We start from the raw sequence: 25,238 nt of genomic DNA, 5'->3' as shown, positions 1-25,238 counted from the left end.
GATCCGAATTAATGCAAGCCCAAAGGCTCCCTGTTAGGCACACATGCAGCTACTTGACCAAATATTTGGATGTTGACAGGTAATATATATAAAACAAATTTAGAGGGGGTTGAATGTATGAGAGAACTTTGGAACTGTGGTTAAGCCTCAGATTTTGGTCTCGTTTCAAAAGACTAGCTCCATTGCTTATTACAATACTCAGTAGACTTTAAGGACTCCCAAAAACAGCTTTCTGTCGTCTTCTTAAAAAAGATTAGGATGTGTTACTTGTAAGAGTTGCAGCTGAGTTGCACAGCATCCGCTTCGCAGTCAAGACGGTCCCGGGTTCAAATCCTGAATTTCCACGTAGAGCTGGCTGTGTTCCCTGCCAGCAAGTGTAGAGCTGTAAGATAGCTGGACCAACTGCAAGGTAACTTTACTACTCAGAATAATGAGGACTAGAAACTTCTATTTTGAAGGTGGGAGAGCCTCTCCTTTGCATGCAGAAGATTGCAGGTTTGATGCCCAACAGCATCTCCTGGTAGTGGCTCTGTCTCAAAACCTCTGAGCTAGACGGACAAATGCACTAACTTCTGTCATTTGTTTGCTTCTGTCTAGCTGTGTTCCGGAAACTCACAAAAACTGCTTAGAATTCTTGACATCCAGAATATAAGAGGGTGGTGTTTCTGCACAGATTATACGTTGGGGCAAAATAACCTCAAGAAGTTGCCACAGATTTCAGGCTGCAGTGTGGCAGGTCATGCTCAATTTAGGCTGATAACCACCAGGTGAAACTCTTCACAGGTGGGGCTGAGGATGCCAAGATCAGTTTGGACCACTCCTTGAGGTCTGGTCATTGGAGTGCAGAAAATAAACCACACAGCATTTCAAAGAAATAAGGGTTGCGGCCAGTGCTAGACTTGCTCAAAAGCGAACTTACGGAAATCAATGCATGTGACTAATCTAGGTCCGTTTTGCTCTGAGAAAGCCTTCGCTGGAGACAACCCTGAGAGGTCGGGCTGAGACTGCGGACGGGAGCTGCTGGGCAGTGTAGGAAACTGAGATATGAAAGCTAGGAGCTAAATGGCACCTTAAACCTAGGTTATGGGTGCAACAACGGAATGTCTAGGCACACTTTTTAATTAACAAGAATACAAAGCTGAAAATTAATGAACTGCAGCCAAAATCTTATGTTCATTTTTTTTTCACATGCTCTAGACTTTCCCCTGACCACCCCGCTAATATTCTTAAGAGGATCTCCTCCAGTCTTCAGAGAGTAGCTGGAAGCGGGGAGGCAGGAAAAGGTCCTCCTTTCCTTCCACTGCAGTTTTAATCTGAAATCTTAGGCTCAGGACTGCACTGCTCTCAGAAACCGCTCGCGCTAATGAAATTCCGTCGCAAAACGCGCCTAGAACAATGGGAGTTTTGAACACGGCTGCTGGGGGTGGCTGATGCGACGAGCATCACGTTTGTTTAATTCTGGGATTTTGCGGGGTGCAGAGCAGGTATTTGTGGTGCTGAGCGGAAGACAACTGGTTTGATTTTGGGACGATTGTGGTGTGTAAAATGGAGATTTGGTTTTTCAGCCCTCCATGAACGGAGTGTTTCTCTGGAACAGAAGCTGCCTTGCAGACATGACTGGATTTTGCACAGCTTGGGGGGCGGGCGAAGTTCTCCCTCTCTGCCCCGGCCCCAAATCGTACTCTGTTCCACCCCAAAGTTAAGGGAAAAAAGGAGCACGGAAGCAATGCTGTTAGATATAGTATTTATTATATATATAATATATATAATATATACATACTTTTTTGTACATTAAATAGAATGAACTCTACTCTTCATTCCTGGTATAGTTTGGTGTGATTCTTCTCTTTTTCTCAACCCCTCAATCCTTTCTGCCTGACGACTACAATGTAAAAACCCTAATGTCCAGTTATCTACAAGCACTCCGTTGCCAAGCAGAGGTGGGCGGGCGGGCAGCGAATGATCCCACCAACATATTGCACATGAATGGGGGTTGGGGGGGGAATACCACCACTATGCTTGTTGTCGGCCAACCCACCCTCCACCCCAAAACTACTTACACATCACCCATCTAAGGGATTCTCCCTTCCCTGGCTTTAGGGTAGAGCACAGCAGCCAAAGGTGATTTTGACTGCAAAATCAGAGCATCTCACAGACACTCCTGGGCTCGTCTTGAAAAAGGCTGCTGCTTGCTTAAGGGGGTACCTGCCTACTGCACTTTGCACCTCATGGCAGAACTAAAAAAATAAGAATTAAGATTCCCAGGGTCCTTGGCTCCTGCCTGCTCCCAGGGACCATATAGCAGGACAGTGAGGTCATAGGGGCAGGGTTTCCTTAGGTCCAGCCGTGCTACCCCTGAACCTTCCAGCCTCAGAATTCCCCTTGCTATTGCTAGATCACCTGAGTACAAAGGCACTCAAAAGTTTGGAGCCAGCTGCGTTCTACGATGCTTCCTATTCCCAGCTAGCGCACATACACATGCACCCCACAATTTAAGGGGTACAGCTCTGCTCCAGAAAGGGATGGGCAAAGACTCCTGGGAAGCGGGTCCTTTTTGGGGAGGGGTCCCCCTGTCCCCCACCCCACTCTCTTCCTTATGTTTCCAGGAACTTAGGTGGCATTTTTTGACGTGCACACTCTTCAAAACGCATCCTGCTTACGAGATAAGGCACTGGGCTGGGAAACTTTTTAGGGTGGGGGAGTGGAGAATAATCCTAAATGACCACACTGCATAAAACAAGAACTGAGTTCACCTGTCAACATCTGTGCAAGGGCATAAGAGAGAGGGAGCTGCGAGGGTTCTCACCAAATGATAGCTTAAAAAAAAAAACACCACCCAATTTTTAAAGCAGCCAAAAAGCCCCCTCATTTTAGAAAGAGTGTTGACAGCCACCCGGTCCTCTCTCATCAAGGCCATGTCAGACTGAAAATCAGGAGCTGCTCCCTCTCGCAGTTGCTAAGGATGCACCGTTAAGATGCAACTTGCTAGAACCTTGGAGCTCTGGGAACAAAATAACTCCTGGGGTTTCCTATGTAGAGGTTAAAAACAGGGAGGTGGGGGGGGACGACGACACACAGTCCAGCGACCAGGCAAGCCACTGCAAAGTCAGACAAACCTTGGGGGGGAGTGGCTTTCTGAGGACCCCCTTCCCCAGTGGCCAAAAAGGGCTTCCTTGTCAAGAGAGAGATAGAATCCACCTCCAGATCTTCCCCTTCACGTTAATTTTTAAAAGCGCCCTTCTAACAAGAAAGATCTATTGCTGTTTTACTCTGAAAGAGGCTGCGCATAAGCATTTACTTTCAGAGTAAAATGCAGTCTGTCCCCCATGCTAAAAAGGAAAAAAGGAAAGGAAAAAGCCAGGCAGACGTTTCTATGACTCCAGCACTTCTGGGGTGACAGATCTTTGAGAGCGGTGGCTGCCAGGAACCCCAGATTTAAAGGGGGTTCGTCTCAGGGCCCCCTTCCGCACAAGGGTCTCAAGTCCTTCTCCAGCAGCCACCCATTTCCGCCCCTCCCCGGACGCAGAGTTCGCCATGATACCCGTTTCGTTCTCCTCCCCAGCGCCCCCTCCTGACAAAAGCAGAGAAGCACACGCAGAAAAACAGCAGTAATTCCAGGGCAAAATTAAGTCCACATCTCCGGCAGACACCAAAGGCGGAGGGGCGAGGAGTCCCATGATTTGAGAAAAGCTTGGTGGGGTGGGGGGCAGAGAGACTGGCGGGGGGGGGCTGTGGCTCCGTACGCCCAACAGGAAGGAACCAGAGGACTCTCTTCAGATGCAGGGGGCGAACTGGCTATGGGTGTGAGCCCCTCGTTTTTTTATTCACATTTTTTCCTTCCTTTCCTGGGTTTGGCGGAAGAAGGGGTGGGAGAGAGAGAGAAAGGGGGGGCAGGTTCTCTCCCTCTCCCTCTGGCCTTTCAAGCTCTGCACCTCCTCAACGGAGGAATTGCAGGTGAGCCCAGGGAGAATGGACGGTCGAACTGAGAAGCATCCCGTCTGCCAGGAAGCTCAAGAGAGGTGGCGGGAATCTGGGCCCGCATCAGCCGCACTGTCCAAAGGCGCCGGCGCCGAGGAGTCCGCCTGCGCGAGTCCCTCCTCGGAGGCCTCGCCCGGGGCCCCGCTTGCAGCAGAGCCGAGTGGACAGCAGCCTGCGAGGCAGTCTGTGTCTGGAGGTTTGCCGCGACCAGCTGAGCTCTCTGGAGCCTGTGGGATGTCCTCACGGGCTGGACTGAGGGGGGTAGTGGCGTCAGCAGCAGAGGCCAATCCGCCTGGTGAGGGAACCCCAGCAGTGGACGTGACCTCGATGGCAATGGACCCTACAGGAGCCTCTGCGAGGTCGCTGCTGACCAGGAGGCGGGTCATGACGCTCGAGGCCGACGCCACGTCCTGAAGGTCCCCACTGGGCCCGGCGGCTTCTGGCGCGACGCTGGGGTCCAGGAGGGAGCCGCTCAGGTTGGACATGAAGGAGGCTTCTGCGATGACGGCGGTCTCCGCCACCCAGTTGAAGTTGTCGCCCAGGGAGGCCACCGTGGCGGCTACGACGGCTGCTGTGTGAGCATCCTCGGGGGCCAAGGGGCCGTCCCCAGCGGGGCCCCCATCCAGGTGGGGCCGCGATCCGGCCGGGTCAGCGGGAGCAACGGTGTTGTTGTTGTTGAGGTTGTCCTGCAGGGTGGTCTGGGCTCCACCCTGCTGGTTCTGGAGCAACATCTCCTGGATCCGGATTTGCTGCAGGATGGCCGGCAGCTCGTAGTGGTGGAAAAAGTAGATCATGGAATGCTGTGGGAAAGGCAAGGGGCAGAGGGGGTGAGCTGGGGGTGGGGGGCAAAGACGGCTGACATCCGCACTGGCCAAGCCTTCTGAATCCTGGCCCATTCCGCTGCCTGCTTCCCCCTCCCAGCCCCTTGAGTGAAACTGGGTGTTTTTAAAAGAAAGCTTACCCACCGAAATAACCCAGGCCCAGTACTGAAGAATGCTGAATTCTGTGCCCTTTTTTTGAACTCTTTTATTGATGTTTTCACAACACAGTAAAAGGAACTAACCGAACTACATCTGAAGGAAGCCCTGTTCATCATGGTTGATGTTGCATTGTGTTTTTAATATTTTGTTGAGAGCCACCCAAAGTGGCTGGCTAAACCCAGTCAGATGGACAGCACATTATTATTATTATTATTATTATTATTATTATTATTAAACATTTTTATGGAATAGCCCTTCAGATGGGTCTCATTTCACCTCTCTGTCTAGGCTCCAAATGGCTCCTTAAACTAAGGTTACGGTTGCCGAAAAGGGAACGCCTAGTTGCCATTTTGGGGCCAGACGGCTCGAAACTTGTATTTTTCAACACGACTTTTCGGCTCCTGAAATTTGTTTTATCTGATCGTGCAGATAAAATAGAACGGACAGAATTCCGCAGTGTGTGAAAACAGTCAATATCCAAGGATCTCCAGGCAAATACCTCCAGATGGTGGAGATGTCAGGAGCCATCCTGGCAACTGGGCATCTTCACTTTTTTGCAAGTGGCCAACAGCCGCTGGTTCCAGGCTAAAAGCACCCAGCTCCCCCTACTGTTCCACAAAGTCCTGCTGAGTTCAACATCATCCTGCTTCCTTGCTATGGCTAGTTCTACATCCTGAATGGTTAACCCTGTGGATTTTCCTGCACTCCAGACAAACATGGTGAACTGCCAACGTACCTGTATGAAAAGCCACGATGTGACCAGTGCCAAGCTGCTGTATTGCCCATTGAAGCGGTAATGGTAGGCATAAAAGGCAAAATGGTACAAGTAGAAAAACCTGGAGAGGAACAGAGACATGGGGGAAAGGGGGTTAAAGCCACCTAAACATTAGGAAGAACTTCCTGACAGTAAGAGCTGTTTGACAGTGGAATTTGCTGCCAAGGAGTGTGGTGGAGTCTCCTTCTTTGGAGGTCTTTAAGCAGAGGCTTGACAACCATATGTCAGGAGTGCTCTGATGGTGTTTCCTGCTTGGCAGGGGGTTGGACTCGATGGCCCTTGTGGTCTCTTCCAACTCTATGATTCTATGATTCTATGATTCTAAAGCACATATATCAATACTGGATTGCTGTAGGGCTTCAATCACACTTGATCTGAAGCTGCAGTTAGTGCAGTTAGATCAGCTGAGCTATCAGACTCCACATAAAGACCATTTCCACATTTATAAGAACTCGGCCTTTTATCATGGCAGCACCTGTGGAACTTCCTGTCTACTGATGCCAGACAGGTGCCTTCGCTGTGCTCTTTTCGGCGCCTGCTAAAAACATGCCTGTTTAGAAAGGGGTTTCTGCACATGCTGTGGAGGGAAGGGAGGGGAAGAGAGCCCATCTGGGAGAAGGAAAACTCTGAGCCTAAACCTTCGCTGCCTTGAGGAATATATTTGGGAGAAGAAAAGGCTCAGGAATAAACCCTGCACAAATCCAGAGCGGAGTTCCTAAAGCGTGCCTTGCATGCAGGTGCCAAAGGTCTTGCTCTGCTTTCCTTTGGACGCCAGCAAGGCTGAAAAGCAGGTCTTGCCGTCTGGGCAGTCCAGCATCTCCAGACACATGGCCCAGGCCTGCACCCCAGGGAGGTCACATCAGTGCTGCAAACACAGCAGTTTGGCTTCACCTCCAGAGGCGCACTCCGTTGTCTCTCGAGACAGACGGATGCCAACAAACCAGAAAGTTGATGTGTGTTTCTAGTCTATTGCTATTTTAACTTTCTGAAAGTTTTAAGTTATTGTTGCTAGTTCTTTTCTTACAATCGAACAGTGTAAATACAGTGAAATAAATAAATTCTTTCTCTCTCTCTCTCTCTCTCTCTCTCTCTCTCTCTCTCTCTCATCCATTCTCTCCCCTGCCACACAACTGAAAGATGAGAATGGAAACATTGTGGAAGAAGGGTGGGAAGTCAACCAAATAAGGACCGTTGGAAACAGACAGGGCTGAGTTCAGTGGTCAGATCTCGCACAGAAGAGAGCCAATGTGGTGCAGCCGTTACTGAGCTGTGAGTGGCGTTAGAAACTCAGAAATAAAAGCTGGGCTCCAAATGGCTCCTTAAACCAGGGTTACAGTTGCCAAACATAATGCCTAGTTGCCATTTTGGTGCCAGAAAGCTGGAAAATCGTATTTTTCAGTATGACTTTTTGGTTCCTGAAATTCATTCCGATTTTGCAGATAAAATAAAATGGGTGGAATTCTACAGGATGTGTTGCTACTCTGTGAAAACAGACCAGATCCAGGGATCCCCAGGCAGGCACCTCCAGGTGGTGGGGACATCAAGTGCCATCCTGGCACTCAGGCATCTTCCCTTGGTCGCAAGTGGACAACAGGCAGGTGCAAAATGTGCCTGGTTCCTGGCTAATTTCGAACGCTGACTGGGAGACCATGCTTCAAGCCCCACACTTGGCGATGAAGCTCACTGCGTGTGACCCTGGGGCCCGTCCCTTGCCTCTCATAGAATCAAAGAATTGCAGAGCTGCAACGGACCCCAGGGTCACTTAGCCCAAGCCCACCGCAATGCAGGAACCGCAACCTATCTCACAGAGCCATTGATTGAATAAAGAAGGGGTGGAAGGAGGACGTCACAGGCCACCTCAAGCGGGCTGGGAGAAAAGGAGGCCCATAAACACCAGGAATTAGAAGCTCTGTGTGCCCTTACCTCAGCCAATGCCTCTTGCTGGTGTTGGTGTGGCAGCAGATGGCGTCGTACTGGTCTGCCAGCCACACGATGAGGATGATGTAGAAGGCTGTGGTGGTGTCGTTGAAGAACTCGGACATGATCGCCTCCATGCCTGCCGCAGGATGGGGGAGAGGAGGGGAGAGAGAAGGCCAGCAAGTCATCAGGGAGCTCAGCATCCCAAGAGAGATGTATGAAGAGCCTGCTGGATCAGGCCAAGGGCCCTCCTAGTCCAGCATCCTGTCCTCACAGTGGCCAATCAGATGCCCCAAATGAGAATTATTATCCTTATTATTTATATGATGCCCATCTGACTGGGTTGCCCCACTCTGAGTGGCTCCCAACAAAATACTAAAAACACAGTAAAACATCAACCATTAAAAACTTCCCCATACAGGGTTGCCTTCAGATGCCTTTGGAAAGTTGTACAGTTCTTTATCTCCATGGCATCTGACGGGAGGGCGTTCCACAGGGTGGGCGCCACCACCGAGAAGGCCCTCTGCCTGGTTCCCTGTAGCCTTCTTTCTCACAAGGAGGGAATTAGGGAACTGCCAGAAGGCCCTTGGAGCTGGACCTCAGTGTCTGGGCTGAATGATGGGGAGAGGCTCCTTCGCGTCTACAGGGCCGAGGCCATTTACGCCTTTCAAGGTCAGCAGCAACACTGTGAATTGTGCTCGGAAACATACTGGGAGCCAATGCAGGTCTTTGGGACCTGTGTTATATGGTCCCGGCAGCCGCATTCTGGATTAGTTGTAGTTTCTGAGTCACCTTCAAAGGTAGCCCCACAGAGAGAACATTGCAGTAGTCAAAGTGGGAGATAACCAGAGCATGGACCACTCTGGTCAGACAGGGCGCAGGCAGGGAGGGTCTCAGACGGAGCTGGTAGACAGCCGCCCTGGACGCAGAATTGATCTGCACCTCTATGGACAGCTGTGAGTCAAAAATGACCCCCAGGCTGAGCACCTGGTCCTTCAGGGGCACGGTTACCCCACGAAGGACCAGGGAGTCCCCCACACCCACCCACCCCTGAGGGCCTGAGCACAGCGCAACAGCAGCAACTCTCCCCTCTTGTGATTCCCAGGAACTGGTCTCAGGACCTAAGGTTCAGATCCCCACTCAGCCACTGAAGCTGACTGGGTGACCAGGGGCCAGTAGCCTCTGACTCTTTTCCAGCCTAGCCTCCCTCACAGGGCTGCTGGGGGGATAAAACGGGGAGGGGAAAGAATCGTGCCCATCACCTTGAGCTCCTTGGGAGGAAAAGGTGGTGTGCAAGATGTAAGAGACAGAATGAATGGGCCTGGTATATCAAAGGCAGTTCCTGACATTCCTGCGAGGCGGTCTCCTTACCCACGAGAGCCAAGATGACGGTCAGCAGCGGGGCTGCCGGGAAGGCAATGGTCATGTTCATCTCCAGCATTTGCAGAAGGTCCACTGTGAGAGGGAGGAGGAAAAAACATTCAAGAGGAGAGGAGGCAGTTGCAGCCCAGGGTGGGGGAAGAGGAACCCCTCAACACAGATGACCCCAGGGTTGATCTCCAATTAGAAGGAATGCAAAAAGCAGAGGCAAGAGAGGGGCTGCAAATTTTGCCAAATTTTGTTTAGCACATCTCGGTCGACAAACTGTCGTGCTAACTACAACTTGGCTTCAAAACATTATTTTTAACTTTGTAAATAAATTAAGTTAAATTATCATACCACTGCATCTCTCTCTCTTTTTTTAAAAAAGTATCAAAGCAGTTTCAGCAATGAAACCATTAAAAAGGTAAGGTAAAGGTAAAGGGACCCCTGAACATTAGGTCCAGTCGTGGCCGACTCTGGGGTTGCAGCGCTCATCTCGCTTTATTGGCCGAGGGAGCCGGCGTACAGTTTCTGGGTCATGTGGCCAGCATGACTAAGCCGCTTCTGGTGAACCAGAGCAGCGCATGGAAACGCCATTTACTGTCCCACCAGAGCGGTACCTATTTATCTACTTGCACTGGTGTGCTTTCAAACTGCTAGGTTGGCAGGAGCAGGGACCGAGCAACGGGAGCTCACCCCGTCGCGGGGATTCGAACTGCCAACCTTCTGATCAGCAAGTCCTAGGCTCTGTGGTTTATCCCACAGCGCCACCCACGTCCCAATTAAAATTAAAAAGTTAGACACTAATTAACCATTCTTCATTGCCTGTATAGGCTGGGCGGAATAGAAAAGTTTCCAGCAGGTGTTTAAAAATTGGCACAGAAGGCACCTGCTAAATCTCTAGTGTTCTCAAACTTTTTTCTCTGAGTCACACTTTCAGAATAAAAATTTGCTCGCACCACACCCATTTTTTTATCAATAAGAAATACACTGGAAAACAAAACAAAAAAAACCTAGCAATGCTTGTTTTATAATATAGAACACAACTACTTCCTAATACAATCCAGAAAGTATAAAACAATGCAGTTACATAAAAGCTGTTCAAAATTTATTTGATTGCCCTTGAATCTTCCTGCCACACTTGCCATCCTCTCTTGCGACACCCTTTGACAACCACTGCTCTAGTGGCAGGGAGTTCCACAGGACTGGGCCAATTACAACAATGGCTCCGTTTCTCATTGTTGTCAAACCAGCCTCACCAACTTGGGGAATGACCAGCGACGCTCCTGCAGGTGTTGTCAGTGATCAAGCTGGACTATAAGGGCTCAGGTGGCCCCTGAGGAACCCTGGGCCTAAGTTGTTCAGGGCTTTTAAAATTAATACAAGAACCCTGAACCTGGATTGACAGTAAGGTGGTCAGCCAGAGCGGCCGCTTCAACAATGGCCTCACATTCTCTAACTGTTATATACAAGGTCTCTCTCAGGAGGTTGTCACGGTTTTTAAGCAGAGGTTGGGCTGTCATGGATGCTTTAGCTGAGATTCCTGCATTGCAAGAATGATGACCCTCGGGTTCCCTTCAAACTGCGGACCTTCTGATGCTGACTGATCCGAAGTGGCAAGTCTTGTTTGAACCCTCTAACCAGGGGGTTGGGGAAAGAAGAAAACTGCTGTCTTTGTCCTCCAGCAAACGGACCACTTGGGCTCTCGGAAAGCCAGCAAGACCGGATGAAATACTTACCGATAAAAACGAAGATCTGGTGGTGTGAGTATCGCAGAAGCATGGAGACAGACAGAGTCTGGAAAAGAGAAGGGGTGGGCAAGTGTTAGAGCCCCAGCTCCCTATGAATGTAGGGCAGTGTCACCCCCCCCAAAAAAAACCGCAAACCAACCAAAATTCTAATAGTTGCAGACACCTGCCCTTTTGCCTGAATTAGAAGGCACTGTACACATGAGCTCTCAAATAATTAGCTTTTAATAATCTTATCTCCAGTGCTATTTAATGTTGTTGTTTAGTCGTTTAGTCGTGTCCAATTCTTTGTGACCCCATGGACCAGAGCACACCAGGCACTCCTGTCTTCCACTGCCTCCCGCAGTTTGGTCAGACTCATGCTGGTAGCTTCGAGATTTAATAGCCAGTGCTTATTTAATCATCTTCTTCCTTGGAGGTTTCTAAGCAGAGGTTGGACGGACATCTGACATGGATGCTTGAGCTGCGATTCCTGCCTTGCAGGGGATTGGACTAGATGACACCTGGGGTCCCCCCTTCCGACTCTGTGATCCAGGGGTGGCTCAACTAGGAAACTAATGAACCTTAGGCTTCGGGGCCTCCAATTCCAGAGGGACCCCAGAAGCAAATTTAGTCCACACTGTCTAAAATTTTTGAGTCGCACAAATCGATTAATTTGTTGTTGTATATACAGTACTTCAACAATCCCAAAGTTTGAATGTCAGTAGTGCAGATGTTTTAAAGGTGTGGTGATCTGTCATGGAACAACCCTCTCCCCTTGAAGAAGATGATTTCAGTAATTATCCAGACCTCATTACTGGTTGTGAAGGCCTCTGAGCTGCATCCCTCAATATCACCCAGCCAGGAACTTCACTGGGTTCTCAGTCAATTATTTTAACCACAGACCACTCAGGGAGCCGTGGCTGGCTCCTTCATCACACACCTTTAGGCACCTGGTGAAGTTGTTCGTCTTCAACCAGGCCTTTGGCTGATATTATGATGATGATGATGATGATGATGATGATGATGATGATGATGACGATGATGTCCATCTGACTGGGTTGTCCCAGTCACTCTGCGCAGCTCCCAGCAGAATAAAACATTAAGCATTGAAAACTTCCCTGAACAGGGCTGCTTTCAGATTTCTTCTGAAAGTCAGATACTTGTTTATTTCCATTATTTCTTTGGCATCTGATGGGAGGGCATTCCACAGGGTGGGCACCACCACCGAGAAGGCCCTCTGCCTGGTTCCCTGTAACCTCACTTCTCGCAGTGAGGGAACTGCCAGAAGGCCCTTGGAGCTGGACCTCTGTGTCCGGGCTGGACAATGGGGGGTGGAGACGCTCCTTCAGGTCTACAGGCCCGAGGCTGTTAAAAGGGTATTCACTTCCAATATCCTTTTAAATGTGTTGTGGGAGGGGGGGTTATTGATTTGTTGTTGCTCTTATTTTTATTATTTTTATTTTATTATTTTTATTATGTAACACCGGTCTTGAAAGACCTACATTGGCTCCCAGTACGTTTCCAGGCACAATTCAAAGTGTTGGTGCTGACCTTTAAAGCCCTAAACGGCCTCGGTCCAGTATATCTGAAGGAGCATCTCCACCCCCATCGTTTTACCCGGACACTGAGGTCCAGCACCGAGGGCCTTCTGGCGGTTCCCTCACTGCGAGAAGCCAAGTTACAGGGAACCAGGCAGAGGGCCTTCTCGGTAGTGGCACCCTCCCTGTGGAACGCCCTTCCAGCAGATGTCAAAGAGAACAACAACTACCAGACTTTTAGAAGACATCTGAAGGCAGCCCTCTTTAGGGAAGCTTTTAAGGTTTGATGTATTACAGTATTTTAATATTTTTTTGGAAGCCGCCCAGAGTGGCTGGGGAAGCCCAGCCAGATGGGCGGGGTATAAATAATAAATTATTCTTAATTATTATTATTATTACTATTACTATTTTTGCAATTTTATGTTGTGGACTGCCCCAAGATCTAAGGGTGAATGGTGGTATACAAATTTAATAGAAAATATAATAATAATAATAATAATAATAATAATAATAATAATAATAATAATTGTTCAAGAACTCTCCTGGGATCTACTGGGGCTGAAAAGCAGCCCACGAGCTGACACAGAATACTCACGAATATGACCATGATGACGAATGCTGCCAGGTACGAGGTCCGCGCCATCCACATGCTGATGAATCGGTAGTGTTCCCCAGATACCACATTGCGGAGGAATCCTGAGCAAGGACAGAAGGGAAGGGAAGGCAGAAGTGGTGGGGATGGACAGGAGGAAAAAACAAGGACATTTCAGCAACAAAGATCTCCCAAAGTGGACTTAGTCCAATTAGTTGGCTCTGGCACCATCTAGTGTTGGACTTGCTGCCTTCTGCCCCACCAGAGATTGCAACAGCCCAGCCCAGATCTGTAACTGAGTGAGAACAGAGACCATAAACATAAGCTTAAACCTTTGTTCTCTTCGTTTTCAGCCAAGGCTTTCACACTGGACATGAGGATGTCGTCGTAGCCGAGGAACTCGTCCAGGAGCAGGCGGCTGAACCGGTCTCCAAAGCACTGGTCTCGAGTGGGGTCTGGGGAGAAGATGGAGAAGAGGGTTTGTGAAAACAGGTGGAAAGAAAACTGGCTGTGCTGACAGCAGCAGGAAGAAGCAAGTCGAGGGGTGTTTGTGCATTTCACGGGACACTCAGAAACATTCCAACTCCTGGAGGGGAAGGAGTGGGCGTTTTGTGATTTGGGAGGGAGGCACCAGGGCACAGGGAAAAGAAAAAGCGGGGGCCAAGTAGTGGCCAACGCAGGCCTAAAAGCAACAAGGAGCAATCCTGGGTTCAAATCTTGCCACCACCCCTTTAAGTTCACTAGGTGGAGTTTCGAGCAAGGCAGTTTCCCATCTGCAACACGGGAATCAATCTTTCAGCGTGGCAACACATCCCCTTTGCTGCACCTTTGTACTTTTGTACCTCCAGGCTGTGATAATTAATGATTTACCGTATTTTTCGCTCTATAAGACGCACCAGACCACAAGATGCGCCTAGTTTTTGGAGGAGGAAAACAAGAAAAAAAATATTCTGTATCTCAGAAGCCAGAACGGCAAGAGGGATCACTGTGCGGCGAAAGCAGCAATCCCTCTTGCTGTTCTGGCTTCTGGGATAACTGTGCAGCCTGCATTCGCTCCGTAAGACGCACACACATTTCCCCTTACTTTTTAGTAGGGGAAAAGTGAGTCTTATAGAGCAAAAAATACGGTAAATTGTTGATTCTTTCTTTCATTATGTTTGCAGTTATTTTTTTCTGTTAACAAATTATATAGATCGATAGACAGAATAATAATAATAACAACAACATTTGTACCCTGCTGCTCAACCTCCCTCTGCCCCCGCCCCAACCAGGCACAGCAAATAAACAAACCTCCACCCTCAGTTGAACGGAAAAGCAACCCTTCTTACCCAGCGTCACAACCATGACAGGGATGCTGAGGCGCTGGCGGGTGCTGTGCGACAAGCGAAGGAACCCGTATTCAAAGGAGTATTCCACGATGTACTCTTCCTGGGGCCAGACTGGAAGGATTTTTTTAAAAAAAGAAAATGGTATTTTTGAAAAGGCCAAGAGGATGGAAACCCAGAGGTGCCCCCAGGCCTAGTTCACCACAGCACGACCATCGATTAAAAGAAGCCTCGCTGGGTGCTCCAAGGAGCTGGGGAAAGTTCCGAAAAGAACAGGGAAAATGACTCTGTTATGAGGAAAGCTTGCAGTGTTTGGGTGTTCTTACTTAAGGAAATAAGAGGCGACATGCTAGAAGCCTGTAAAATTAATGCAGGGCATGGAAAAAGAGAAAGGTTTTCCTCACTCTCTCATAACATTAGGAGTTGTGGACGTCCAATGAAACTGAACGCTGAGAGATTCAGGACACTGTCCCGCCCCCCCATACAATTTTTACTGAATTTCCAATTTTTTACAAATTGACTTTAAATCAAATGCTTACATTCGTTTCCTGATAGACTTCCCACTTCCACCTCCCGTGTTTTTGTATATATATCAAACTCTCGCCTATTTCAAAAATACCTCTAATACAATTACTTTATCATTTTCCTTCTCCTGCTCCTTTCCTGCCTGCAATTTAACTTGTTTGTAGTGCTTTTCAAAATAGTCCCCACCCCCCAATGCCTCCATTCTTCTATAAAAAGTGCATTTTATCGACCTCTTAATATCGCTGCCCGCCCCTCTCCATGGCATCAAGGTCATTGAGAGCGGGTCAGTTTCAAAGGCTGCATGCCCCGAGAGTGCGCAGGCGGCAGGGCCTTCTCTGCTGTGGCCCCACCCTCTCAAAAAGGAACCTCTCCCACACACAAGGAGAGGAGGCAAACAGCGAAAGAAAAGGAAAGTGGCAGGTGCAAAGGGAAGGGTGTGGCAAAGGTGAGGAGTGGGAAGGAGGGTTATTTAAAGGGTCTGCAATGTCGTCTCTTTACCTGCTTTGGCTAGCATCTCAAACTGGGACACCGTCTCGCTGAGGGGCTGCATACCTTTAGACGCCGGCTCGCCGCTGAAGGAGAACTCTTGGCTCTCGTTGGGGGCTGGCACCTTGGCGCCGCCCAGGCGGGAGGGCTTGAGGAAGACCTTGGGCTCGATATCCAGCTCAAACTGGGATCAGCGGAAACAGAGGAGAAGAGTTCAGGGAAACGCAGAAGCTGCCTTCTACCAAACATCAGATCCACTGGTCCTTCTAACTCAGCGGTTTCCAAAGTGGGCATTGCCTGGGGGGATGCTAAGGGGCAAGAGGGCAGCGGGGGGGGGGGGCAGCAGGAGCTGTAAATGACCACCAGACTCTGAAAAGCTGGCATCACTGGATCAAGTTCATCCATTGTGTTGAATTAATTCAGCTAAATAATAGGACTGGGCAATATATTGATATACTGTATTGTCCAAAACTGGTCTGAAGTCCCAATCATGATGTTGGTTGCATAGTTTTTGACCTGGCAATATATCATGAATCATAATGTGTGTGTGTGGGGGTGCTATACAAAAATTACAACGTGAAGCCAGCCAATGCCTCTACATAGCTCCATCCTCATTTCAGACACTGTGATATATCAGTAGATCGCAATGTTTAGCTGGTGATATATCACAATGTTGAAACCAAGTATCGCCCAGTCCTAGTAAATAGCTTAAACAGGATTTTGGGGGGGGAAACGTGCAATTAACTGTTACTGTTTTGAATTTTAGGGCTTTTATAGGGTAGGGTAAGGGATGCGAGTGGTGCTATGGGATAAACCACAGAGCCTAGGGCTTGCCAATCAGAAGGTTGCGGTTCGAATCCCCGCAACGGGGTGAGCTCCCGTTGCTCGGTCCCTGCTCCTGCCAACCTAGCAGTTTGAAAGCACGTCCAAGTGCAAGTAGATAAATAGGTACCACTCCGGCGGGAAGGTAAACGGCGTTTCCGTGCGCTGCTCTGGTTTGCCAGAAGAGGCTTAGTCATGCTGGCCACATGACCCGGAAGCTGTACGCCGGCTCCCTCGGCCAGTAAAGCGAGATGAGCGCCGCAACCCCAGAGTTGGTCACAACTGGACCTAATGGTCAGGGGTCCCTTTACCTTTTTATAGGGCAGGGTAGGAGGCACTGGGGATGGAACCAAGGGGGCAGTGACCCAGTATTTTTGGGAACCACCGATCTAACTCGTTGGCTTCTATTATTATTATTTGTCCGCTGTAAGGTTGCAGGGCACATGACAGCAATTTAAAAGAAGCAATATCCAAAACCATTAAAACCATTTACAGTCAGAAGAAGAGGGTGAATCCCGACACACACACACACACACACACAGGCCTTCATCTCCCCCGGATGCAACGAAGTGCGTCTCTCCCGTTCAGTCTCTGCAGCCACAGCAGGAGCTGCAACTCTCCAACAGGTTGACTTCACCCACTAAAGCACACTCTTCCACTGTCTCCCAAGACAGACGGATGCCAACCAACCACATATATCAGGTGTCAAAGATCATGGCAGCCTGGTGTGTCTGCAGCATAATGAACATGGCTAAGAGCCTAAATAAATGGGAGTAACATCTTGAGAACCCCACCCTGCCTAACCCTGAATGAGAATGCAGATGCACAGTCACATCTGACCATTTGCTGCCTCTGCGGGATCTGCCTCTGTACTTTTGTGCAACAAGGCATTTCTCTCAGTGGGCGATAAAGAATCTAGTCGTTTACGCTGCGTTTGACAGCTCCTCTCAGGAAGAACATTTGTTGTGCCACAGAGAAATAGTGCATCATTGTTAAGGATCCAAAATTACTTTTATAACATGCAGCAACCTTTAAACAGCCATACGGAGAAGCTAGACACACACACAAGCCCCCGCAGCCTCATGCCATCCTCCCCCAAGGCAAAATAATCTCTAAACAGAGAAATGAAATAGTCCCCCAGCCCTGAAAGGCTAGATGAGGTCTGATATGAAGCACAACTGCGGTGGCAGACAGCAAATGGTAGCTTTCAGCTGGTTTATTTAATCGCCATTCTGGGTTGCACTCAACGCAAATGGAAATATGTATATATAAAAGAGGAACCATATTGGAGAAAATTAAATGAAATTAAGGAGTAAATTGAGTGAGTTAAATCAGCTGCGTTGCCACCCGGGGACTCCTGGCAATTTGTTCACACAAGGCATTAATTTGGTTTAACAAACCTTTAATGTACTACATGCTGGTTCGATCGCAAGGGAGGAAAGGAAATTACTGTTTGGTGGGTGGGGAAGAGGACCCGTTAATTATTGCCGGCTCTGTCGGGCTTGGAAGAAATGAAACAAAAACCCAGCCCAGCAGGACCACATAATGTTTTTCTGCACTAGTGAGAAACAGACCTTTCAATGTGGCAGCAGCTGCCCTCTGGAACTCCCTGCCTCTTGATATGAGGCAGGCGCCTTCACTGTACTGTTTCAGACACCTGCCAAAAACTTGCATACATTTACTATAGGGGCTGGATGCGGATGGTGCTGTGGGTTAGGACTTGCCGACCAGAAGGTCGGCGGTTCGAATCCTTGTGACGGGGTGAGCTCCCGTTGCTCGGTCCCTGCTTCTGCCAACCTAGCAGTTCGAAAGCTCCTCAAAGTACAAGTAGATAAATAGGTACCACTCTGGCAGGAAGGTAAACGGCGTTTCCATGCGCTGCTCTGGTTCGCCAGAAGCGGCTTAGTCATGCTGGCCACATGACCCGGAAGCTGTACGCCGGCTCCCTCGGCCAATAAAGCGAGATGAGTGCCGCAACCCCAGAGTCGGCCACGACTGGACCTAATGGTCAGGGGTCCCTTTACCTTTACCTTACTATATGGGCTGCATCCAACAAAGTTCTACTCAAGGGTACACCCACTAAAATTAATAGGCTGTAATGTCACACCTTTTAATTTCAATGAGTCTACTCTGAGTAGGACTAAAGGCAGAGACGAACCCTATATATTTTTGGAAAGCTGTTTGTTCGCAATGTTATTTGGAACCTCTTTCGATCCATATCGATCCATATTTTGCATGACGGTTCCCAAGATCAAGAAGCATGTTTTCGTCCAAGTAGGGATACAACTGGACACAATTCTGAATCAAGAATATAGGGCTGAACCTTTCAAAGCTGTACTGATAGATCATTCATTACTCAACTGCTTCCTAGAAGCAACTGTCTAGCTCTGGGACTAGATGGGAGTGAAATCTGACGGGACAGGAGTCTGATGGCTTTAAAAGACAATGAGCATCTTGGAGGCTGAGTTTTGTCAGAATCAAGTACACATTTCCAGAGTTGGCACAAAATACATTACCTCTAGTAGATGAGCCACCAGAGTCAGTGGAGAGCCGTGAAAATTTGTGCCCAGGGATTTTTAGAATGGTTTACTCATGTACTAACTGAAACCAAAGGGGCGCATGGGTTGCCAGATGTGAAATATTATTTTCAGCTCTCCTGATCCACTATCTAGGGAAGCAAGAGTCATGATCAGAGTGCAAGGACACATTTCAGCCAGGCAAAAAATGCTCAAGGAGGGTGCGGAGCAGGGCTGGTGAGGGTGCGTGGCCTAGGGGAAAGTCCCCAATGCTAAATAGAGAGGCCCAGAAGGTCCACATTTAGGGTTTTCCAGCTGCTGGTGTTGCTTACGCAATGCCTTGTAACTGAGGCTGCTCACAAACAGTTCCTTGGGGGCCTCAATTAGCCACTGAGAAGTCCTCTCTCTCAAAAGCATCCAGGTTCTGCATTCCCAGCAGGGAGAACCAGTGATGGCGGATCGTAGCCAAGAGGATCTCCACAGCAAGGAGATGGGAAAAGAATGCAGAACTCTGGAGTTGGAAGAGACCCCTTTAGGCGCATACATCCCAACCCCCTGAAATGCAAGAATCAAAGCTAAAGAATCCCTTGCAGGTGGCCGTCCAACCAGTGATAGAAACTGAGACATGAAAGCTAGGAGCTAAAGGCACCTTAAACCTAGGTCTTGGGCGCTGCAACCGAGCATCTAAGCAGGCTTTTTTTATAACAAGAATACAAAGCTTAAAATGAATGAACGGCAGCTAAAATCTTATGTTCGTTTTTCACATGTTCTAGTCCTCATCTGAAGCCTGCAAAAAGCAAAGCCATACTTCCCATGCACCAAGAACAATGGGAGTTTTGAAAGCTGCGTCCAACCTCTGTTTAGAAACTGCTAACGAAGGAGAGAAGTCCACCCAGTTAGAGATGGTCTGCTCTGCTCCACCCTACCTTGATGGAGCTGTTCTCAAACATCTCCACGCTCATTTCCTCCTCTTCTTCTTCCTCCTCCTCCTCCCCGCCAGCTGCCTCAACCACCATACCCGGGAAGCGGTCGCTCTCGCAGAACTGGAGGAAGATGGGGGCGCGGCTGGAGTTGCGCTGGATCTCCACCCGCAGAATCCCGTCGCGCGGCCACTTGTCTCGGACGTGCTCCAGGCAGTTGATGGGGGAGCGGGAGAAGGCGATGTGGATATACGCCAGGATGAAGAGCACAAACAGGGCCTGGAAGAGGGAGGAGAGAGGCGGAAAAATTAGAAGCAGGAGAAACAGGAATCGAGGACCGCATTCCCTTCTTAGAGTAGTGCCACAGGCTAGTTTCTGCACACTGCACCCGTCTCTTTCTCCTCCATCTGAACAAGCAAATGGCATTATCAGAGGGTCAACCTTCCTGGGGTCACATGACTGTGCTGGCTGGGGCCAGATGCAAAAGTAGGCAGGGCAATAGAGGCAGATGCCAATAGAGGCAATAGATGGCAAGCTAATTTCTAGACCTACTGACAGGAGCTAGCCAGCAATAAATCACACCCTGCACACTGGACTTAACTCTTTATTAGAACAGGATCTGCACAGACCTGGTGGAGGGTCAGGTGCAATGGGCACAGGAACTCATGCCCAATAGGTCTTGCACCCATGGAACAGTTGCCAAGACTGAAAGTCCCTGCCTCCTCACAGACATCTAAGTCCCCTCCTCTCCAGGGCTTTTTCCAAGCAATCAGAAACTGCGCCAGAGTGAAGGCAACCTCTTCTCCACCCTTTTATGCCTCTCCTGGTTCTGGGAGACAAGGTGGGAGGGGAGATTGTTGCAGGAGGAGGGGGAGACACCTGTGACTTCACCAGCTGGACTCATAATCTTGGCTTCCCTCCTCTCCTGCTGCAGCTTCCGCCTCTGATTCTGGACTGCTCTCTGCCACAGACTCTCCCTTCTCAATAAGTCCTGTTACCCCTTCAGCTTCCAACTCTACCTCTTCCCATTCTTCTCCCTCTTCCCTCTGACCAAGGTTAGAGTGCAGGGCTGATAACGCCAAGGTTCAATCCCCATAAGGGACAGCGGCATATTTCTGTATTGTAGGGGGTTGGACTAGATGATCCTCAGGGTCCCTTCCAACGCTATGATTCTACGAGAATCACTGTCCCACCACCAATCCCCAGGCTCTGAGCCTTCTTCCTTTGGGGGTTCCTCTGCTGGTACCTCCCACCATCCCTCTGCATCCAACCAATGCCTGACGTCCACACACTTACACACCCCACTCTGTCCTATAGAGGCATTAGCAGAGTTCATGGACACATCCCAGACCACACAAAGATGAGAGAACGCTTTTTGGACACCCCCCCCCCCAAAAAAGCTGTTGACTGAGAATTTTTGTGGGCTAGTTAGCTTCTGTGTACTGATTTGCAAGGCTGAATGAACAGGAAACTTCCTCAAATGTTTACAACAGGGATAGGGACCCCCGGGGCCTCCCAGAAGTCATTGCACTCTAACTCTGGTCATCCTTGAGTCTTGGCCAAGTGGGTTGAGTAGAGCCAAAGGAGTTACAGGACGGTAGACTTTGGCTGACTGTTTGGAGGAGCTTCCAGAGAATGTTCTCTCCCGAGTCATCACCACCCTAAAACTTTGAAGGCAGTGGAACTACCAAGAGGGACCCCTCCAGTGAGAGACCCCTCCTGAGAGTGTCTGAAGGGAAGCGGCCAAAGTCAACTTAGATATTTGGTACCCGAGTCATGAATACTAATATCAGCACCACCTTGAACTGGACCCAGGAATGAACCATCAACCAATGCAGCTGTTATATAACAAGGGTCATGCGAGTCCAAAACGGAGGCCAGCCAGTAAACAGGCAGCTGCCTTTTGGATGAGTTGATGTTTTTTAGGTAGTCTTCAAGGGCAGCCCCACACAAAGTGACGTAGCACCTGTCAGGATCTCCTGCCTCAAGCAAGAAGCTTGAATAAATGACCTACAAGCTCCCCTCTGCAATTCTATGAGCCTGGACTTGCAAAACTGTCCACACAAGTTGACAGCTCTCAATAAGTTCTGCTAGGGGGGCTGTTTTTGTGGGGTTAACAGAGAAGAAACTTCCTTTTACCTGGCCAGACCATCCAAACCCAGAACTGTAACGCAATGACAGGCACAGGTTCTCCAGCCAAGAGCCTTTCTCAGCTCTATCCAAAGATGCCAGAGATCAAACAAGGAGCTTTTGCAAGCTCTACAACCAAGCTACAGCATATATCAACATTAGCATTCCTATCACTTCTGCGTGTGTGCTTAAGCCACCGAAAAACCCCACCTTCCTATTTCTTAAGAGTTGTGATGTTGGAAGGTACCCCAGGGGTCATCCAGTTAAAACCCCCTGCAATGCAGCAGTTCTAAACGGCTAGTTGCCAGTGTTAAAAACTGGGATAGAAAAGCTAGGAGCCAAATGGCTCCTGGGATCTGGGCTGTGGGCGCCAAAACAGAATGTCTAGTCGCCATTTTGGGGGGTCGGCAACACTATTTAATTGTAATTTTGATAAGCATGAACTAATATGCAATTCACATGAGACACATTGCTAATATCACGTTTTTATCAGAAATTGTTAATACACGTTAATTTGGTGTTTGCAATAAAAATATTGGTACCATACTTCAGTTTTCAAAACACTCTACTCTTTATTATTAAACTCCTTAACATATTGTCTATCTTTAACTTTGAGGCTTCAAAGCACATACTTTACAGTAATCCTCGAGCATCAGCTGGGCGCAAGAAATGGCACCCAGACTTTTTGAGGTGCTCGCAAATGGATAATATTTTGGCGCAAAATGCACCTGGCGCCCTGCTAATTTCAAACCCTGCTAATCGCCTGTGTCAGTTAAATGTTGCAACCGGCCAACCAGTAAGAATCCAGTAAGCTTAAGAGAGGAGTGGGGAGGGAAAGTGTTTCCAACTCAAAATTTAGGTGCCACAAATTATTTCCATGTGACTGTGCGCAAATGCTGTGTTAAATGTATGTTTGAAGCTGGAAGTGTTTAGGATTCAGCAGGTGGAAAGTAGAATCATAGAATCATAGAGTTGGAAGAGTAAAGGCTTCCTTTATATATAAGGGGTGGGAAGGCTTTCTCTGACAGAGGAGCACATTGAGAAACCTTCAGGAAGGACCACTGTTGGGTGGAGCCAAGGGCAAATGTGGGAAGAGCAAGAAATGTATTTTTTACTTTGCGTAGACTAGTTCCTACACACCTTGTCTCTGCTCCGCCCAGGCAAGGAGGAGGCCTGATCTGAGTTAAAAAACACATTTCCAGCAAAGGAGAGTTCAGGGCTGGCAAAAAGTGTGACTAGGAAGAGGCCTGAAAAATGGAAGTTTGGAGGGCCACATCCAGACCCTGAGGTATCCCCAGCACAACTTATTTTATTTTTATTTATCCATTTATTTAATCTATATACCACCCTTCCTCAAAAGATCTCAGTGCAGTTCACATAACAAAATACAAGATAACTGAACCAAAACAACAACCCCCACCCCTTCCCACAGATACATTTAAAAGGCTGTAGTATATTAATCAGCCAAAGGCCTAGTTGAAGAGGAATGTTTTCATATGGTGCCTAAAAATATATAGTGGAGGCGCCAGGCAAACCTCCTTGGGGAGAGTATTCCACAAACAAGGAGCCACTGCAGAAAAGGCCCTGTTCTCATGTTGCAACCCTCGCGTGGAGGAGGTACACAAAGAAGGGCCTCAGATGTTGAACACAGTCAACATCCCCCCCCCCCCACAAAAAACCCACTTTACCTTGAGAAGTACGAAGAATTCAAATATACGACGGAAGGAAGGTGGGAAGAGGCGGGCATAGGTGACGGCCATCTTGAAGAAAAGGGCATGGAACAAGCGGTCACGTACGTTGATGAGGGGGTTCTGGTTGAGGTTGCGGACCCCACGGTTGTTTCCAGCAGGGGCCCTACCGCCCACATTATTGTTCATTGGGTGGTGGTGGTGGTTGGCTTGGTTCTCTGACATCCTTTTCCAAGACGGGTGTTAGCTGTCCACGGGCGAATTCAGATTTGGATAACAGAAAGTGCTCAGGAAGCGGCCTGTGGGGTCGTCTTGGTAAGGTTTCTCCAGGGGGTGGGGAAAAGCGGCCGAGGGGGAGGCGAAAAAACAAAAAAAATAAGAGTCACTCCTTCCCCACAAGGGAAAAAAAAATCCACGCACAGCAGGATAAAGAGAAATTGTCTTTTAAATGGGCTGATGCAAAAGTTTCAGTAACTTTGTAAACCGGTGGGAAATTTTTTTTGGGGGGGGGGAGGCACCTCAGATACTGAGAAAGAAAGCAAGGGAGGGGGAATGTTAAGCTTCCTAGGCTGCAATTTATATAATGTTGGAAGGTAGCGGGGGGGGGGGGACACGGAAAGAATCTAATGGGACTTTTGGGTTGGAGGGGTGCAACACTAATAGTCCCCAGAAAGAAGAGGAGCTACCCCAAGACAACAGAGCAAAAGGGAGTCTGGGGGGTTCCGAGGGGGGAGGCAGAGAGAGATCCTAAAGAGATCAAGTTGTGGGTTTTCTTAAGGGGGGGAGAGCCAAATCTGTGTGGTGAGGAGAGGTGGCGAAGCCCTTCTTTAAATTGAGGGAAGGGGTCAGACAAAGAAGAGACTATGCTAGCAAAATAATAAGGGGGGGAATGCCTAAGTTTAAAACACCCCAAGTTGGGCTGGGGAGAGGAAAAGAAAAAGGGGTGGGGGTGTTAAAACCTTTGATTTAGATGTTGAGGGCTGCCAAATCCCACCGTTGTGGGAAGAGGATCAGGTTGAATGAGCGGGGGGGGGGGAGGAAATGCCAGCCTCAAAAAGGGGAGAAAGAGAAAAGGAGTCTTAAAGCCCCTTCCTTTTTGGGGGGGTTGGCTGGAATGCTAAGCGGACCCCAAAATCGAAGGGTGGGGGTGAAAGATAGATATAAGGAAGATATTAAAGGGAGGAGGAATATGCCTATTTTAAAACACCCCAATCTAAGGGGGAGGAGGAAGATGGATGTGGGGCGATTGCGAGGGGCCCCAAACCCCACATATAGACCCTTCCCCTTCAGAACTGGGGGGTGGGAGAACAGGCACCTTTCCCCCAAAAAAGGAAATACAAGGGAGGGGGCGAGGGAGGAAGGAGGACTAATTCCCCCCCCCAAAAATGGGCCCACCCCCCAAAAAGACAGAGCCGCCCCACAGATGTCAATGGGTGTGGGGAGGGGGGGTGACAGGATACCAGGCTGGGGTGGGAGCGAGGCCCTACGGCGAGGGAGGCTCGAGCTGGGCCGGCTTCTCCCCTCCTTTTCGGGGCGCCTCCTCTGAGGGGGGGCCGGCGAAGGAGCGCCCCGCCGCCGAGCTGCCTCCTCTCAGTCCCCCTTCGCGTCCGCACCGGCCGCCGCCATCTTGTTTGGTTCTCTTCCCTCCCATCTCCTCTTCCTCCTCCTCCTCCTCCTCGCCCCGCCCACCACGACGGGCGCGGTGACGTCAGCGGGAGGAGGAGGAGGAGGAGGCGGGGCGAGAGAGAGGTAGAGAGTGAAGCGCCGAGCCGGGAGAATGGGAGGGACGGAGAGGATTCTGGGAAAGCACGCAAAGGACGCAAACCCTCTAGGAGAACGTCATGTCTAAACTAAGGAAGAGGAGGAGGAGGAGCTCCAAAGGGGATGCGGTCAAGATTGAGAGGCTGTAACACAACGCTTCCGGCTCTGAATTAACATGTGTCCTAGAGGGTGG

General features: G+C 49.2%; 1 protein-coding gene and 1 long non-coding RNA gene across 5 annotated transcripts; one reads left to right on the top strand and one right to left on the bottom strand.

Annotated features, from left to right (window-relative positions):
• Positions 1–1,730: 1,730 nt before the first annotated feature.
• TMEM259 (transmembrane protein 259) lies at positions 1,731–24,989 on the bottom strand. 4 transcript variants are annotated; one of them, XM_083594514.1, is made up of 12 exons: positions 24,745–24,989; positions 23,285–23,608; positions 19,473–19,745; positions 15,221–15,392; positions 14,201–14,311; positions 13,205–13,327; positions 12,876–12,976; positions 10,752–10,809; positions 9,022–9,105; positions 7,657–7,789; positions 5,695–5,794; positions 1,731–4,778 (listed from the first exon to the last, which is right to left on the bottom strand). In XM_083594514.1, the coding sequence occupies exons 2-12, from the start codon at positions 23,507–23,509 to the stop codon at positions 4,011–4,013; spliced, it is 2,148 nt and encodes a 715-aa protein (XP_083450640.1). In that variant the 5' UTR covers positions 23,510–23,608; positions 24,745–24,989; the 3' UTR covers positions 1,731–4,010. The 4 variants fall into 4 exon arrangements, with proteins under 4 accessions (XP_083450640.1, XP_083450642.1, XP_083450639.1 ...); XM_083594516.1 differs by having other exon boundaries at positions 15,275–15,392; positions 24,745–24,988; XM_083594513.1 differs by lacking the exon at positions 24,745–24,989 and having other exon boundaries at positions 23,285–24,131.
• On the top strand, positions 24,002–24,661 carry LOC310753630. Its single transcript, XR_014543402.1, has 2 exons — positions 24,002–24,095; positions 24,127–24,661. It is a non-coding gene; the product is annotated as an uncharacterized lncRNA (long non-coding RNA).
• Positions 24,990–25,238: the final 249 nt, after the last annotated feature.

The sequence above is a fragment of the Podarcis filfolensis genome (assembly GCF_964270895.1).
Source record: "Podarcis filfolensis genome assembly, chromosome: 18".
NCBI lineage: Eukaryota > Metazoa > Chordata > Lepidosauria > Squamata > Lacertidae > Podarcis > Podarcis filfolensis.
The sequence above is the reverse complement of the archived record's forward strand: the minus strand, read 5'-3'. Positions and strand labels throughout refer to the sequence as shown.

Excerpts from the sequence above, each read along its gene's own strand:
- TMEM259 (XM_083594514.1), bottom strand. The coding sequence starts at position 23,509 with ATGTCAGAGAACCAAGCCAACCACCACCACCACCCAATGAACAATAAT. Across the intron at positions 13,328-14,200 it reads TGTCATGGTTGTGACGCTGG|ACCCCACTCGAGACCAGTGC; the intron begins GTAAGAAGGGTT and ends TCTTCTCCCCAG. Across the intron at positions 5,795-7,656 it reads AGCAAGAGGCATTGGCTGAG|GTTTTTCTACTTGTACCATT; the intron begins GTAAGGGCACAC and ends GTTCCTCTCCAG.